Source organism: Xenopus laevis, chromosome 2L (assembly GCF_017654675.1).
Source record: "Xenopus laevis strain J_2021 chromosome 2L, Xenopus_laevis_v10.1, whole genome shotgun sequence".
In the NCBI taxonomy this organism is placed as follows: Eukaryota; Metazoa; Chordata; class Amphibia; order Anura; family Pipidae; genus Xenopus; species Xenopus laevis.
This window is the reverse complement of record NC_054373.1, coordinates 13,239,598-13,252,200: the sequence shown is the minus strand read 5'-3', so window position 1 is coordinate 13,252,200 and position 12,603 is coordinate 13,239,598. Positions and strand designations below refer to the sequence as shown.

General features: G+C 40.2%; 1 protein-coding gene across 3 annotated transcripts in view; it reads right to left on the bottom strand.

Annotated features, from left to right (window-relative positions):
- runx1.L (RUNX family transcription factor 1 L homeolog) overlaps window positions 1-12,603 on the bottom strand; it is a 159,244-nt gene that overhangs the window by 33,892 nt on the left and 112,749 nt on the right. For all 3 annotated transcript variants that reach the window (NM_001086497.1, XM_041580854.1, XM_041580855.1), the window contains 1 exon segment: window positions 8,108-8,212. In NM_001086497.1, coding sequence (NP_001079966.1) covers window positions 8,108-8,212 — 105 coding nt within the window.

Sequence of the window (12,603 nt, the reverse complement as noted above, 5' to 3'; positions counted from 1 at the left end):
TGGCCTCAAACGGAATTTGTAAAAATAATAATAAAAAAAAAAATCACGTAAATCAGAAGACAACAAATATGTTACTGTATATTTACACAGACATAACTGATTGCACAGAATGGAAGCAAACCATGAACCATTTGCTCAAACCCCTTTAGCTTACAGTGTAATAAAATCCCTCCTTCACCTTGTACCATTGTGATTTGATCGATTATGGGGCTTGACGTCCCTCTGCTTTCCAGAGAATCTATGCACCAACCACTATGGAAAGCTGAGGGACTTCAAGTTCCAGAATCCATCACTTCACAATGAAATAAGCGTGGAGGAGGGATTATATTACAATGTGAACCTAAGGGGAGAGGAAAAATGGTCCCTTCGAGCAGAGCCAAATATATGAGATCTTCATATTGAAAACACAGCTTCCATAATATTTAGATACTATTTTTTAATTTCGATTTTTTTTTGCAGAACATTCTAAAATGTAAAGGCAAAAAAATAAAATCCCATTTTTACTTTTGAAAAAGAAACCTATCTCCAATATACTTTAATTAAAAACTGTGTACCGTTTTTACAAGAAATATATATATATGAAATTCTCCTTTCATTTACTGCTGTGGATAGGAATTGTCAGACGGCCCCTAACTGCTCTGCAGGGAAACAATCATACTTATGAACAGCAGGGGGAGCCCCTGCCTTACTTCCCAGCCATGCAGAACTCAAGCAGCTTTGTTTGTTTCCCTGTAGAGCAGTCGGCGACTGTGTAGAGATTTGTATTGGATTCTATTTTTGCCTTTACATCCCCTTTACTCTTTCCAACTCCAGCTGCAGGGACAAAGATCATGGAACCAGATTTAAACAGATAAACTGGGATTCTATTTGGAGGATTTTTTTTTGCTGCAGCCACTGATTCTGCAGAGTTGGAGAAAGTTTGTATTAAACAATACAAAAACTATAAAATCCACATTAGATTACGTGACAACCCAGGACCTATCGGCTTCTGGCAGATATTATTTGACTTGTGCTGTTTTGATAATTTATGACGATCCCTAAGCAGCCCAGACCACACTGAGCATGTGCACAGTCTTGGTCTTGCAAAGATGTTTAACAAAGTTACAAGATGGTGACCACCTGTGGCCAACTTTGAAAGCATAAATCATTTGTTTGATTAGGCTTGTGGTGCAGTAAGTTCATGTTTATGTTTATTATACAAAATACAGCATTTCTAGCCTTATTCTATTTTAGACTTTAGTTCCCCTCTAAAGAATTCTCCATGACGAGTTTGCCTTGAAACGTATAAGGTGCCAAAGGTTAAGCAAAGGGCCTGCTTTATTGATTTATTCTAACAACCAACGGTGCCCTTTTCACACCAGTCTCTCGTAGCCATGCAGAGCTGCGCCCTTGTGTAAGATGCCAGTGCCAAGATCCACCCTTTGCTTCTGTGAGCTGCCCTTCTTCCCACACAGCAGAGGCAAATACTTTCTCCTGGACACTGTTTGTGAGATAATTGTTTGAGACGAATACAAATGGAACCAAAACACACCTCAGACATTTGTATGCCACTAATATAGTTCCTCCAACAGCAAAAGCAATATGCAAACACTGATGCGAGATCAACAAAAAATTCCATTCCTGTATTGTAAGGTAGAAGACTTTTCTCAGTATAGTAAAGCCTGAGATTCATAGCCCTTCACACAGACAGGAAAGAACAAAAAGATACCCAAAGTTTAAATGACAACTATTCAAACCCAAACAAATTCCAATGTGTAGGTTTTTCTACGTGCTGTAGAAGCCATATATAATATTCTCATGCTAGATGGCAGCCTAGTAAACAGATCAGGCATGTGTTGCATGGCAGCTTAGAAAGCAGTGCAGTTAAAGGAAGAGTAACACCAAAAAACTAAACTGTTTTAAAGTAATGAAAATATCATGTACTGTTGCCCTGCACTGGTAAGATGGATCTTTTTGCTTCAGAAACTCTACTCTAGTTCATATAAACAAGCTGCTGTGTAGCAATGGCAGAAAATGAAAAGAGGTTATATGGCACAGGTTAAATAGTGGACTAACATGTTTTGATGTTACTGTTCCTTTAACAGCATGCATTTATCTATGCAGTATATGGATTTCATGTCGGCTTATTATAGGGATGACTTGACAACCTGAATAGAACATAAGGGTAATGACTGATTGCGCTCTCTGCCCTAGCAGAGAAGAAATTTTGATTAAAACAAAAACAAAATCTCTTGAAGTTACCAGGAGTGCCTTTTTGCTGCCCCTGGTAATTTGCGGGTTGCTGCCACCTGAGCCAAGTGCCCGTTTGTAGATGCAACTTCTCAAAATGCAACAGTGCAGGCCACGTAACTGCTGCCCTTTGAATATTCACTTACTAAACACTGCAATTTTTAAAACTTAAAGGGATCCTGTCATTGGAAAACATGTTTTTTTACTATTGAGTGCTGTTCTTAGCTCTGCTAGGCAGCTGTTATCTTGTGTTAGGGAGCTGTTATCTGGTTACCTTCCCATTGTTCTTTTGTTTAGCTGCTGGGGGGGGAAAGGGAGGGGGTGATATCACGCCAACTTGCAATATAGCATTAAAGAGTGATTGAAGATTATCAGAGCACAAGTCACATGACTTGGGGCAGCTGGGAAATTGACAATATGTCTAGCCCCATGTCAGATTTCAAAATTGAATATAAAAAAATCTGTTTGCTCTTTTGAGAATTCAGAGCAGAATTCTGCTGGAGCAGCACTATTAACTGATTCATTTTGAAAAAATGTTTTTTTCCCATGACAGTATCCCTTTAAGACTACCCCTTTCGCTCGTATGAGGCACTGTGCTCAAGCATTTTTGCGAGAACAAATCAGCCAATGGAGGGGTAGAGGTGTTACTTTTACTTCCACGCTTCCTGTCACAATTAGAACCTGCCTTATTTCCTGTCAGGTGATCAGTTACACAAACAACAACACAAAATGGCTGCTCAAGGGAAAATATATAAAAGGGGAATAATGACTGATATGTCTATGACAATTTGCTTCATTAATTAGTCACTTATTCGGATATGAACTGTTTGCTGGTGAAGTTTCAGTTCCGAATGTATTGCACTCCTCTAAATCTTGGCCTGGTTTTGCATACAGCCGATGTCTAAGAACGTAGCTCTCTTCTGAGGTAGAAAAAAAATCCTTTAGCTTGAACTTATAAACACGGCCAAAAACATCTCTATAACTCCATTTCTTCTTCTTATTAACTTATTGCTCAGTAAGCATATATACGTGCTGCCTTTGCAAAAGCTCGTGCTCTTTTCCCACAGACCTTTAAACACTTGAGATTTCTTCCCTCCCTTTTTATCCTTAAAGGTTTCGCACCTTTTCCACAAAACAGTCGCTTCACTGTTTTGGACTTGAGAAAAAATATACTTTTACGTGACAGCTCATCCATTTTAAGTGCTTCGGCCTATCCCTCTCTTGCAACACTTAAGCCCTCCTTAGATTTTTTCCCTCACAGCTGTGGAGAGATACAGTGAGCTACTGTGTGGTATTATGAAACGAAAGTCTCTGAGACGGTTCCAAGCAATGTACAAGCAAGTTATTCTTTGCACTGTTTTCTTTGGCTGCACGGCCCCAGACCAGAATGAATCAAACAGTATTAACTTTCAAGAGGGAAGTGGTAGGGTCAAGCAGAGCTATTTTGCGGCGAGATTGGGCAGATGGGTGCAGCGGGTTAAGGAGAGCAGTCTGAGGTACTGCGGCTAAGAGAAAACACAGAGCATTCATCAGCGCTGCTGGAATTGGGAAATTTAACGCGGATTTGTATGTTAAGGTTATGACACAGAAATCCGGTGTAAAAACAACAGGAAAACTAGCAGTGCAGCCAAAACCCCTGAAACCACAGGCATTTTATTTTATTTTTTTACAATGGAAAACAAAATAGAAAATTTTGTTTTGAAAGCGGCTCTGGATGTTTAATGATTCAAAAACAGGAGTCACTTTGGACCAATGGAGAAACTCAGAATGGGTGGGGCTTAGGGTGTCTAGTCTACTTAGCCACAGTTATTACATACCTCCCAATCATTTTGGAAAAAGAAATAGAATAGACCACGCCCATTTTGACCACACCCCCTAATCACCATGTTCATTTTACAAAATTTGGCAGGTTATGAAAGTTTGAACAAATTTGTGTGTTTTTTTTCAGTTATTATTGCTAATGAAGGTGAATTGTCCTTTAAAGGAGAACTAAAGTGTTGAAGATGGCACCTGTGAGCTCCGCTGCGCTGACTCTGCATCGAGGGGTAATTAAAGGCTTGGGGCGTTTACAGGTATTAACACCTGTGCTTAGACAGGGAGGGGGGACTATGAAAGGTAGGGGGTAGGGGTTTTCATTAGTTTGGGGGTTTAGTTCTCCTTTAAGATGTGAGACTAACTTCTCCCAAGAGACATTTTTATCTTAATTGTTACAATTACTTATTTGCTTATCTCAAAATTATTACAAAAGATATCTTTGTGCACCTGGTGGCTGTTCTGGGCTTTCTGCCAAAAGCCAATAAAGTCTTTTCTGGCTGTTCAGTGCAGGAGATCAAAGAGAAAGTCTGGACATTTCAGTAACAAGCCGGGACTGCGGGTTGAGCTGTCCAAAATGGGACAGTTGGGACTGGAGTTATGTTATTAATAGAGGTCAATAAGTCAGAATTTTTTTACAGAAAAGGCGACAACCCTAGTGGGGCTAACCAAGAGTTAATATTAATATGTCTATTCATCTCAAGACTGAGATTTATTGATTATGCAGGTACATGTTTTTTTTTGTGGGGACAGTAATTTGGACGATTGGTGCTGGTGTATTAGATTGGTCTGGGCCCTTTTTTGTCTGGACCCTTTCTGGAGCACAGAGCTTTAAACCGAACATTCAAATCAAATTCTGGGGGCACATGCAATTGCCCCAGCTTAATTATCTTAGTAGAATCTAAATCGCTGATGGGATGGCACTCAGAGCCCTTAGTTTTCCGAAGTCGCACGAAGTTTCCTTCGGGAGACTTCGGAAAACGAATTGCTCCGAGAGCCAACCATGCCGGCGATTTAGGTTCTAGCCGACGGGACGGCAGATTGGGAAGATTTGTCGCTTGAAGAAAAGGCGATTTGTCGCCGAACGACTAATCTCCCTGAATCTCCACATGTGTCTGCCCTTAGAAGTACTCAATACTTGGAATCCAGACAGTTTTAGAAGCTATCTTTGTCATTATCTAAATACAGTTGTGCTGCAGCCTACAATAATATCAAGCATGGCCTTTTTGCTGACTTTTTTTTATTCTTAAGTGTAATTGATTTGGGAGGTGGAATTGTTTTTTTTTGTTGTTGTTGTTCTCCAAATGATATCACACACACTTTTTAAACCTCTCAGCACAGCGATTGAAATATTTTAGCTGTAAGGAAGGGTAGGCAAGTTTGTTATTTCTTTAGATTAGAGGTTATGTTGCTGGGTACAGTGTGCAATTAACATTCCAAGAAGCTACTCTGGCAGTTGGATCCTCTGCTTTTAAAGTTCAATGTTTGCTCAAAAGAATAAACTATTTATTTAATTATACTGTGGTGGGTTTTTTATTTCAATATATTTTTCCAGGGAGTGGGTGTGAATCAGAAAGTAATTCTGCATCTTCCAGCAGATGTAAATATAAAAGAATCCTGACTGACGCCGAGGCTGATATTAACATAAATCCCTGGATTCATCAATTTTTTTTAATCTAATAATAAACTTAACTACATGTTGTTTTTCCTTCTTCCATCTCATTTTAAATGACACTCGTTGCCTGATTTTTCTATAGGGGATTCTATAACTCTAAGGGGCCTATTAACTAACAATCAAATTTCAAGATTTATTAAAAGAAAAAACTCTAATAGAAAAATTCACCAGGTAAAAGCTGTCAAGGTCCTACAGATGTCAATGGCAGCTGTGCTGACCTTTTTTAATCAATTTGAACTTTTAGAGGTTTTCTGATTTGTTTTCTATATGAATTGTCTGGAAAACTTGAATTTTTAGAGGTTTTAGAGGTATTTGTAGTTTTTTTCAGATTGTTCAGCACTTTTTTTCATTCGCTCTTTTAAAATCCGGATCTTTTAATAAATTCCATGGCATTTGTGGTTTTAGAGAAAGTGAGTTTATTAGTGGTTTTTAAAAAACCTCTAAGACCACTAAAATGTTGATAAATAGGCCTCAACAACTCAGCTGCCGCTCAGCTAACCCGTATTTTGCTAATGATTTATATCCTCCTTTATCTTTATATCACCTGTGCTGCCGTTGGAAGAAATTCAGAAATCTTTCTGTATATATATATATGTATATATATGTATATATATATATATGTATATATATATCTATCTATCTATATATATATATATATATATATATATATATATATATATATATATATATATATATCTATATATATATATATACTAATCAGTCACCATTCTTACAGACCACATTTCTAATTTAAACAAATGTCATTTCTCCCGAACTATTTTTCCCCTTAAAATTCTTGGAAATGTCAGTATGTTTTATTAATATGTTTATTATAATGTTTAAGTGAGAAAGAGGGATGTAACAAATTTACAAATTTTAAGCAGTATGACAAATAAGCCAAATTATCCGATAACACAATTTTAGTTACTTTGTATATCCAAGCTCTTCAAGAATGGACAGAAAAGCTTGCTCTTAGCAGACCACCTACCCAAGTTATAGTGCAATACAGCTAAAGGAGGAAAGTTACCAGAGCTGTTTATTGCCAATAGATTAGTTCATTAGTGCAAGCAATCACACTAAATTTTTTTCTGCAGAATGCTTTACGATACCTGAGTAAACAGCTCTTGAAGCTCTCTCTGTTTGTTTAAGATAGCAGCTGCCATATTATTTTTGTGTGACATCACTTCCTGCCTGAGTCTCTCCCTGCTCACTCATAGCTCTGGGCTCAGATTACAGAAGGAAGGGGAGGGAGAGAGGGAGGAAAAGGGAGGGGGAGAGGAGCAAACTGAGCATGCTCAAGCCCTAGCCCTTTAGGTTTAAGCTGAAAACAGGAAGTCTGATACAGAAGCCCCTGAGTACATAATAGAAGGAAAGAAATGCTGTGTTTCTTTTGACAAAGAACCCTGAGCAGCATTAATTTGAGGGTTTACGGGTGTATTTATGTAGACCTTTCTGATAAAGCTTACTTCATTTTAGCCTTTCCTTCTCCTTTAAATAACTACTGTGATTAACAGACATTAGAAGAACTGTGTGGCCTTTTGCCAATGAAGTGTTTAATAGAAGATGAATATAGGGAGATCAAGAGAGTCTTGTTATAATGCATAAGCATTAACATGCTTTAGTGGAGTCTGGGGAATTATTGGATTAATACAGCCTTCATTGAAATATAAACTTCAACTCAAGATGTCTTTGGGTGGGGGTGCAAGCAGGGGTAACAGCTAGGCCACAGGGGATTCTGGGAGGTGAAGTGCAGAAACTGGACAGTTCACATGACCACATGAAAGGTATTTCGCACCACTTATGACAGCCCTGGCATTTTAAAAATTAACAGGATACAAATGCATATAATAAAAAATATGACCAATGGGAATGGCATTATTTACCAGCTCAAAAGGAGAATAATTGTGAACACTGGGGGTTCAGGCCCATTTAAGAGCACTATCCCACGGGCGTAATCAGCAGGAGCTAGGGAGACGTCAAAGACCCTATCACAGAGAAAGGAAGAGATGGTGGAGTCGGTGGATTTTAGCTGCTCATTTTATTGGGGTCCTATTCTAATTAGCTGGCAGACAGTAATAACTGGGGTATATGGGGCCCTATTATTTCGGATGGTGGCAGGCACTATCTAAGCTCACAAGTTATTTCTACTACCCCCCAGTCTGCTTACAGTTTCCATTATGCATTTGCTCTGCTTGCCTCCCCACCAATGACATCTATGATTGCAATGTTGGGGCATTTAAAGTTGAATCTTATTACTGACCTACTAGCATACTATATGCACACAACTGCTGTGTTGCTGCATAAACTTTAGTACTTTAAGCAGTATTGGCAGAGCTTTATTCAGCTTTAATCAGCAGACTCGCCTACTCATGGTAAAGAAGTCTCACTTACGCCGTGGCTCGCGAGGTCCATCCACTGTGATTTTAATGGCGCGATGGTAGGTAGCCACCTGCGGGGGATTGGTGAAGACAGTGATAGTCAGGGTGAAACTTTTTCCTAAAACAGAAACAGAATTTAACAGGTTAATCAATGCATGATTCAGCACGATTGATTGTTATTTCTGCAAGCAACACACTCTATTTAAAGGAAAAGTTAATCCTAAAATACACTTTCAGTATTAAGAACACCAAGGATTTATCTGACCCTCTAGATGTGGCCGAATGACTCAGAGAGCCAACGGCCATTGTCTTCTGGAATTCTATCCCATAGCAAAAATGGATGAATGTTTCCTTTAAGAGTAGTGAGGGGCGAATTTCTACCGTTTCGCTGCCGGAAAATTTGCGAAAAATTGTGAAATCGGAAAGTTCACGTAAAATCGTAACGTTTTCACGTAAAAATTGTGAAATTCGAACGTTTTCACGAAAAAATCGTGAAATTCGAACGTTTTCATGAAAAAATAGTGCAATTCGAACGTTTTCACAAAAATTCACAAAAATTCAAACGTTTTCGCTAAAATGGAGCAATTGAATGTTTTCACTAAAAATCAAGCAATTCGAACAGTTTCACAAAAAAAAATCGAGCAATTCGAACGTTTGCATTAAAAAATATCGAGCAATTCGAACGTTTTCAATTAAAAAAAAATCTATCAATTACAACGGTTTCACAAAAAAAAACGAGCAATTTGAAAGTTTTTACGAAAAAAATCACCTGCGAATTTTTTCACGAGAGAATCGCGAATTTATTCACCGGCGGCGAAACGCAGAAATTCGCCGCAAATTCGTGCCAGGAGAATTTATTCGCCCATCACTATTTATGAGTCTTATTCCTAGCGACCAGTCAAAAAGATACACAGCTAAAGTAAAATTGACTCTAGTGTACGATGCATATCTACCAATCCACAGCAACCAATGAACAGATCTGTTGGCCACCTGATTGATACCAAACCATCTGAATGGTTGCTATGGGTTACTAGACCTTATACAGCAGCCACAACTTCCAGCAGGCTGAACTTCTGCGTGAAAAACCAGTTTAGGTACTGTATGTGAAGCATCAGTTTCCTTTGTGCCCAGATGCAGTTTATTTGAGATGCCAAATATCTTAATGTAAAACATGTTCTTTCTAATAAAATTGATTAATGGATTAATTGCTGAGATGTAATTGCACACAGCAGTGCGGACATGTGGCGCCTTAACTGAGCAAAGCAATGAATTATTAGAGGATGGGTAAACGTGCAGACTGCAGATTAGTCAGGGAGCAGGTTATGCTGGTTAAACACAGCCCGAGGTTGTTGGGCATGAAGCATTTATAGAGTTTTTGGATAACACAACTCTGCCTATTGCTATTTTCAGAGCTGGGGTTAAAGGTATCGGCAGGAGGGCCCCCAGCTTGACAAAAAGAATTGGGTTGTCACCTCACCCCTTTTAAAACCTGACTAATATAATTAACTTGTTCTATAGATGCTGGATGTTCTTTGAGATTTATATACATGCATGCGTAAAAGTCCTTGCAGGCTGCAGCAGGCACCTACACTAATCACTAATTATCCATTAGACATATATATTGCCCAATCTGAACTTAAAGGGATTCTGTCATGATTTATATGATGGAGTTCTAATTTCTAAATTACACTGTTAACACGGCAAATAATTCAATCTAAAATATAAAATTTCATTCCTGAACCAGCAAATTTATTTTTTGTTGTTGTAATATTGGTGTGTAGGTGCAACTCAGGTCACTTTAGGATGGAACTGCTTTCTGGCAGGCTGTTGTTTCTCCTACTCAAAATAACTGAATGTGTCGCAGTGGGTCCTGGATTTTACTATTGAGTGCTGTTCTTAGATCTACCAGGCAGCTGTTACCTTGTGTTAGGGATCTGCTATCTAGTTACCTTCCCATTGTTCTGTTGTTAGGCTGCTGGGGAGGGAAAGGGAGGAGGCTAAAATCACTCCAACTGGCAGTACAGTTGTAAAGAGTGACTGACCTTTATCAGAGCACAAGTCACATGACTGGGGGCAGCTGGGAAACTGACTATATGTCTAGCCCCATGTCAGAGTTTTAAAATTAAATATAGAAAAATCTGTTTGCTCTTTTGAGAAACTGATTTCAGTTAAGAATTCTGCTGGAGCAGCACTATTAACTGATGCATTTTGAAAAAAAATTATTATCCCATGACAGTATGCCTTTAAGTCACAATGGTCATGCAGCTGTTGCTGAACTACAACTTCCAAGAGGTAGTAAGTATAGAAGTGCATAGAAATTCAGAATTCTGAACGGGTCCTATTGGAAGCAGACAGAGAAGCACTGCCTGATATGCCTGAAAGTGAGCCAAGGGTGCTTGGCATAATGTGTGTAACCTGATCTGCTTCCTAGCACACAGGGTGGAGGTGAGAGAAATGGCGAAGAAGAATGCCTAGATGTATCATGCCCCTGCTTGGTGGCAAGCGGCCAGTGCAAATGGATTATTAGGTAATGCCCGGCCTGAAATAAAAGAAAAAAAATAATGCTGGATATCTGTGTGAATCATAAATATTTGCCTTTTCTAAACGTTTATATAAAAGGGCTGGAAGGACTTTCACACTATTGATTTCATTTTCCCATGAAGTGCTTCAGTGCAAAGTGGTTTCAGCCACGCACTGGAGACTTCCGACATAAGAATTATGGGTAGGAAATAAAAAGAAAGAAAGCAGTCCTATTTTATAGCCTCTTGCTGTATGTTGCTGAGGACCAGTAATCATAACAGGCAGCTGAGGATTCTGGGAGTTGTATTCCAGAATATCAGAATTGCAGGGGTGGCCCTTTGGTGGAGCTCCACCCCCTTTCTATGATTTTGGTCCCCTTTTCAAACTATGGAACTGGGTTGACATCATCATCATCCACCAGGGTCGGACTGGACTGGCGAGACACTGGGAAAAAACCCGGTGAGCCCCGCCAGCCTAGACCGGCTATTAGCAATGTTCTCTGAACTCCCTTCAGGCCCCCGGTTGCTTCCATGAGCAGGAAAAATAGGTAGACGTGGGGGGCAGGCGGAGGGGGGTTGCAGCGTGGGGGGTCTCAAGTGTCTTTGCAACAGGGGCGGGGGGCCCCAAAGCAGACCCCAGGTCGACCCTGTCCACCACTGCAGAGCTGTAGCAAGTTACAGCGCTGCCCAATATGTCGGAGCTCTAAAAATGACATGTTAATAGACATGTTAATAATAAATACATGTTACTAAGTTATGCACTTTGGGTCAAATAGGTGATAATCTGTAATTTGGCTACGGAGAAATACCACTATTCTCCTCAGAGCAATGACCTGAATAAACAAACTAGTGATAGGTTGCTACCGTTTCTAGACCTAAACAAATTCCCACAATCCAGAAAAAGTCAGTCCATTATGCCACCGAACATAATTATGCAAAGCAAACCTGCCAAACAAATGAATTATTTAATAGATATACACTTGACACCATGTGCTTTCCATACAGACAGGGATTGTGCAGACAGGGGACAGCAGTGGGTGGAATTAAACTCCTCGTACGGAACAAGCTGGGTCCTAATATCATCAGGCCCAACCCAACGAGTGATTGATTAGTCAACAGATTCCTGAGAAAGAGTGAATTGCCACACACATTAGAATACACACCCACCTCTCTGCCGCCTGCACTGAGAACATCTGCTTTTCAGTATCCAACCTGATACCATCTACCTTATGGCTAAAATTGAATGTATCTGGTTGCTAGGGCCATTCAGCCTAGCGATCAAATAGCAGTAAAAGTGTCAGTATGCAAAACCACAAATAATGAAAGAAAACAAAAGCCAGTGATGAGTAGAATTTATTACTCAGTCAATTAAAAAGGCATTGCTTGTGTGGTTGCCTGTGGTTAACACCTTACGGTAGGACTACACGGACGTGTGACAAAACATATGCGACAAATCGCATGCGACGGAAATAAGGTAAGAGATAGAAATGTCGGATGAATTCGCAGCCTTGATCGGATGCAGACACAGCGCTAGGGTTGCCACCTGCCCGGTTTTGACCCGGACAGCCCGGTACTTTGAGGGGCTGCCCGGGTCTATACTTCCTGCCCGGTTTTCCAAATAAGGAAAACCGGGCGGGATTCCCTTGATTGACACGGCGATCGGCCAATCGCTGATCGACGCGTCATAGCCCTGCCCACTGACGTCACATCCCGCCCATTGACAGCACTGGTCCGTCCACTGACGTCACAGACAAGCCCACTGATGGCACAGACACGCCCACTGACGTCACGGTCCCGCCCCCCGCCCGGTCTCAGCCAGACATAAAGGTGGCAACCCTACAAAGCACGTGATTGCCGCATGCGTTTTGTCTCAGTGCGTCAGATCGCACCGAAAACGTCCGTATAGTCCTACCCTGGCCTTAAGGCCCCCATACACAGGTCGATAAAAGCCAGCAACTTATTGGCCCATGTGTCAGCAACTTATTGGCCC